The sequence below is a fragment of the Psammomys obesus genome, unplaced genomic scaffold (assembly GCF_907164565.1).
Source record: "Psammomys obesus unplaced genomic scaffold, mPsaObe1.curated_primary_1811, whole genome shotgun sequence".
NCBI lineage: Eukaryota > Metazoa > Chordata > Mammalia > Rodentia > Muridae > Psammomys > Psammomys obesus.
The window spans coordinates 39,719,453-39,722,946 of record NW_026585504.1 but is presented as its reverse complement, the minus strand read 5'-3'; the positions used below and the strand labels follow the sequence as shown (position 1 = coordinate 39,722,946).

Sequence of the window (3,494 nt, the reverse complement as noted above, 5' to 3'; positions counted from 1 at the left end):
GGGGGCCCTAGCGCCCTAAAGGCTCCGATCCTCCCTCCGCTGAAGACAGAAGGAGTCTAGGAGAAGAGAGACCGGATCCCCCGAAGCACCGGTGCGCGGGGCGCTGAGCTGAATCAGCGCAGGTTGAGAGATCGGGGAAGGAAGAGTCGTGCCCGGACAGCGACTGCATACTTAACCACTCGCCCTCTCTCCTGTCCTTAGGGCTCCAAACTCCTAGCCCGACTTTCCCGTAGTCGTTTTTGGATCCGGTCCTGCCGTATCCCAGCACTTCCCGCACCTCCAGGAAAGGGCAGAGGATGGCATCTTGTGTTAGGTGACCTGGACCTCCCTGGGAGGTCAGCTGCACAGAGGAGGGCGCTCTCCACCCTCGGAGCACCACCGTCGCCTCTCAGACCGTGTGTAGAGCAGACCAGGGGTGGCAGGAGCGCACCCTGGGCGGGGTGGGGAAACACTTGGCGGAGCGAGGCAGGTGTCACCTCAATCTGGGGACAAAAGTTTCGTGGGCTACCCCGACTCGGCCCTGTCTGCCCTTTCCTCATCCATCCTACCTCCTCCTCCGCCTTCCAGACTGGACCCCTAAGGTCCAAGAAGTCCAAAGCCCGGAGAAGTGCACCGTGTAAATATATTGGCTTTATTCGTGTCCGTTCGGACGCCTCGCAGACAAACACCCAGGTAAAAAGACCCTTAAATAAAACGCCTTCGGCTACTGCAATGCAAAAATAAATATCGATCCTCCGGCTGCAGCAGCAGCCGCGCTGCGTCCCCCCCGCCCCCAAAGTCCCCTCGGTCAACCCGTCAGTTATAAAAGTGTTCAGCGAGAGAGTGTCGGCGTGAGTGCGAACCGGCGTGCGCTGAAGGGCAGGGCACAGTGGAGCGGTGATGCAACATTCAGAGCCGCAGACCCCCGGGGCCCGGCGGCGGCGACCCTGGCGAGCCGCCCCGGCGCCGGCCGCCTCCCGCGCACACTCACTGCAGAGTCCCGCGCTGGGGAAAGAGTTAAAAAAGAAACATTGACAAGGGCAGAGAAAGCGGCTCCCCTCCCGGGCGTCCCCGAACGCGCTCCGGGGGGTCCTCAGCCGGGCTGGAGTCCTGATCCCCGGGGACGCGGGTCCCCTCCGGGCGCCCCCGCGGCTCCCCGGCGCGGCTGGCGCCTCACAGGGCCGAGTCGGAGTCGCTGGAGTCCAGGCTGTTCCTCAGTTTGCAGCCGCCGAGCGGCTCCCTCTGCAGCGACAGGCTCTGCGTGCTGCGGCGCAGGCACTCCAGGCTCTGCAGGAACGACTTCTTGGCCTTCTCCTCCTCCATCGGGGACACCCCCTCCTCCTCCACCTCCTGGATCTCGTCGAAGGTCACCGGCTGCGTCTTGAAGCGGGACTGCCGGGGCCGCCGCAGCCGGCCCTTCCCCCGGGGCAGCCTGGCGGGCCGCACGGGCTGCGGGAACTCGTCCGCCAGGCACACGAAGTGCGGCATCACCGCCTGGTAGCTGGAGCAGATGCCCAGGAGCTCGCCGGGCTTGGCGGCCGCCATGGCGCCGTCGGCGGCGGCCGTGGGGCCGGGGGACGGCGGGGCGTCCGGGCTCTCCGGGGGCGGCCGCGGCTCCGGGGTCCCCCGGGAGGCGGCGGCCTGGGGCTCTCCGGGCGGGGGCTCCAAATCTGCTGCGGGGGTGGCGGCGGGCCTCGCTGGCCCGAGCCGGCGCTGCTGGGGAGGGACGGCGGGCTGGCGGGCCCGTCGGGGGTTGCGGGGCTGCGCGGCTCCGCTCGGCCGCTCTCCGAGAGGCTCCCTGCCGCCGCCGCCGCCGCTGTCGCCGTCGCCTGTGGCCCGCGGCGGCCCGCCTCGCCGCTTATATAGCCCGCCTCTGCCCACACGGCTGCAAGCTCGGATGACAGCGAATGCCATTTAAAGCGTGGGCGCCCCGCGCCCTTCCGCCTGACGTCGCCCTCCCCGCTACTCTGGGAAAGTAACGGCCCCTTCCCCCGGCACCGCCCGCCCGCCGCGCTCCGGAAGGCGCGCCCCGCCCGCCGCGGGCCAGCCGGCGAGAGCGCCCGCTACTCCCGGACCCTCCTCCCCGGACCCCCAGAACCCAGCCGCCACTGCTGGTGCTGGGATACTCCCAGCCCCAAGTCTGTAAGGTTTCGGGACGATTCCCCGGCCCCCGCCAACGCCCCCTTCCCCCGGCCCCGATCCCTCCTGGCGCGCAGGCTCTCCTGCCTTTGCCGGTACCTCGCCAGGCGCACGGGGCCACCGGGCAGCTGCTGGCCCTCCTGCCGGTCGGTCCCCGCAGCCAGGGCGGCCAGCTCCCCGGGGTTGAGGTCCAAGAAATGGGAGGGTTTCTGAAACCCTGCCACCCCCTCCGCAGGCGCCGTAAGGTACACACACACACACACACACACACACACACACACACACACTCACGCATGCACTCACGAAATACAAACACACCCCGTTATTCCATTCTGGTTCTTCCTTCCCTACGTGCTTATCTCCTCACTCTCCCTACCCCAAGTCCCACCTCCGGCACCCCCATTCATGAACCGTAGAGTGGCACTTGGATAGGGCACTAACGACAATAATAATAGCTCCCATCTGGAGCACTTCATCCGAGCCAGCCAGCAAGCTCCCTGTGCATACATTATCCTGTTCGTCTTCGTAACAGCCCAGTGGGATAATTAGTGTTCCTACAATTTTACATGAAAAAAGGGGAGCTTCAGAAGGGATAATTAACTAGTCCACTAGAACCTGATGGAAACGGGTGGGGTGGACTTCAGAGCCCAACAAGAAGAGCAGCATTCCCAAGCCAAATCCCACCAGTGAGGGCCCCAAGACCTTGGAGAGAAGATTCGCAGGGCAGGATCTTGCCTCAGACCCCCAGAAGGGAACTCTGCCTTGACTAGGAGGCTCATGGCCTCCGACAATGGAGGGTGTCAGTGAGGTTTGGCCTCCCTCTATACCCACTCACCCAGGGCCTCTTAAGTTGTGTGGGAGCTCAGGAAGTAAATGGGAGCAACAGTGAAAGAGCTCTTGGGAGATGGAGGCCAGAGGATCGGGAGTTCAAAGCCATCCCTGGCTGTACAGAGAATTCCAAGCCAGCCAAGGCTACGTGAGAGTTCCTCAAGGCAGGGAGAGAGACAAAGAAGGATCGCATTGCCTCCCTCCTAAAAGTTGCATTCTGATGGGAAGGGTGCATAGAAACGTCAGGAAGAGCAGGTGCCTTGATGAAAATGCGGAGGGAGAAGGGTGCAGAGCCAGTCAGCAGAAGAGACTTCTCCTGGTGGGCGGCTCGCGGCGGAACCTGATGGACAATGATAGCACTGCCATGCACTCCAAATGGGCTGGGGCGGGTCTGGCCCGGCATCAACTTCTTCGGTCCAGGTGTGCACACCACGCTATCCTCTCAGCAACCGTGGGCATCCGGAACCACTGTCACTGCTGCGGACTCCCGAGGAAACAGAGGCACAGGAGAACCAAGCCCAGCCAGTCAGCAGCAGAGCTGAGTATCC

At 64.3% G+C, this 3,494-nt stretch overlaps 1 protein-coding gene across 1 annotated transcript; it reads right to left on the bottom strand.

Moving 5' to 3' along the window:
* Positions 1 to 611: 611 nt before the first annotated feature.
* On the bottom strand, positions 612 to 1,966 carry CUNH11orf96 (chromosome unknown C11orf96 homolog). The gene has a single exon (XM_055604329.1). It carries the CDS (start codon positions 1,891 to 1,893, stop codon positions 1,153 to 1,155), a length of 741 nt encoding a protein of 246 aa, XP_055460304.1. The 5' UTR covers positions 1,894 to 1,966; the 3' UTR covers positions 612 to 1,152.
* Between the last annotated feature and the right edge of the window lie 1,528 nt (positions 1,967 to 3,494).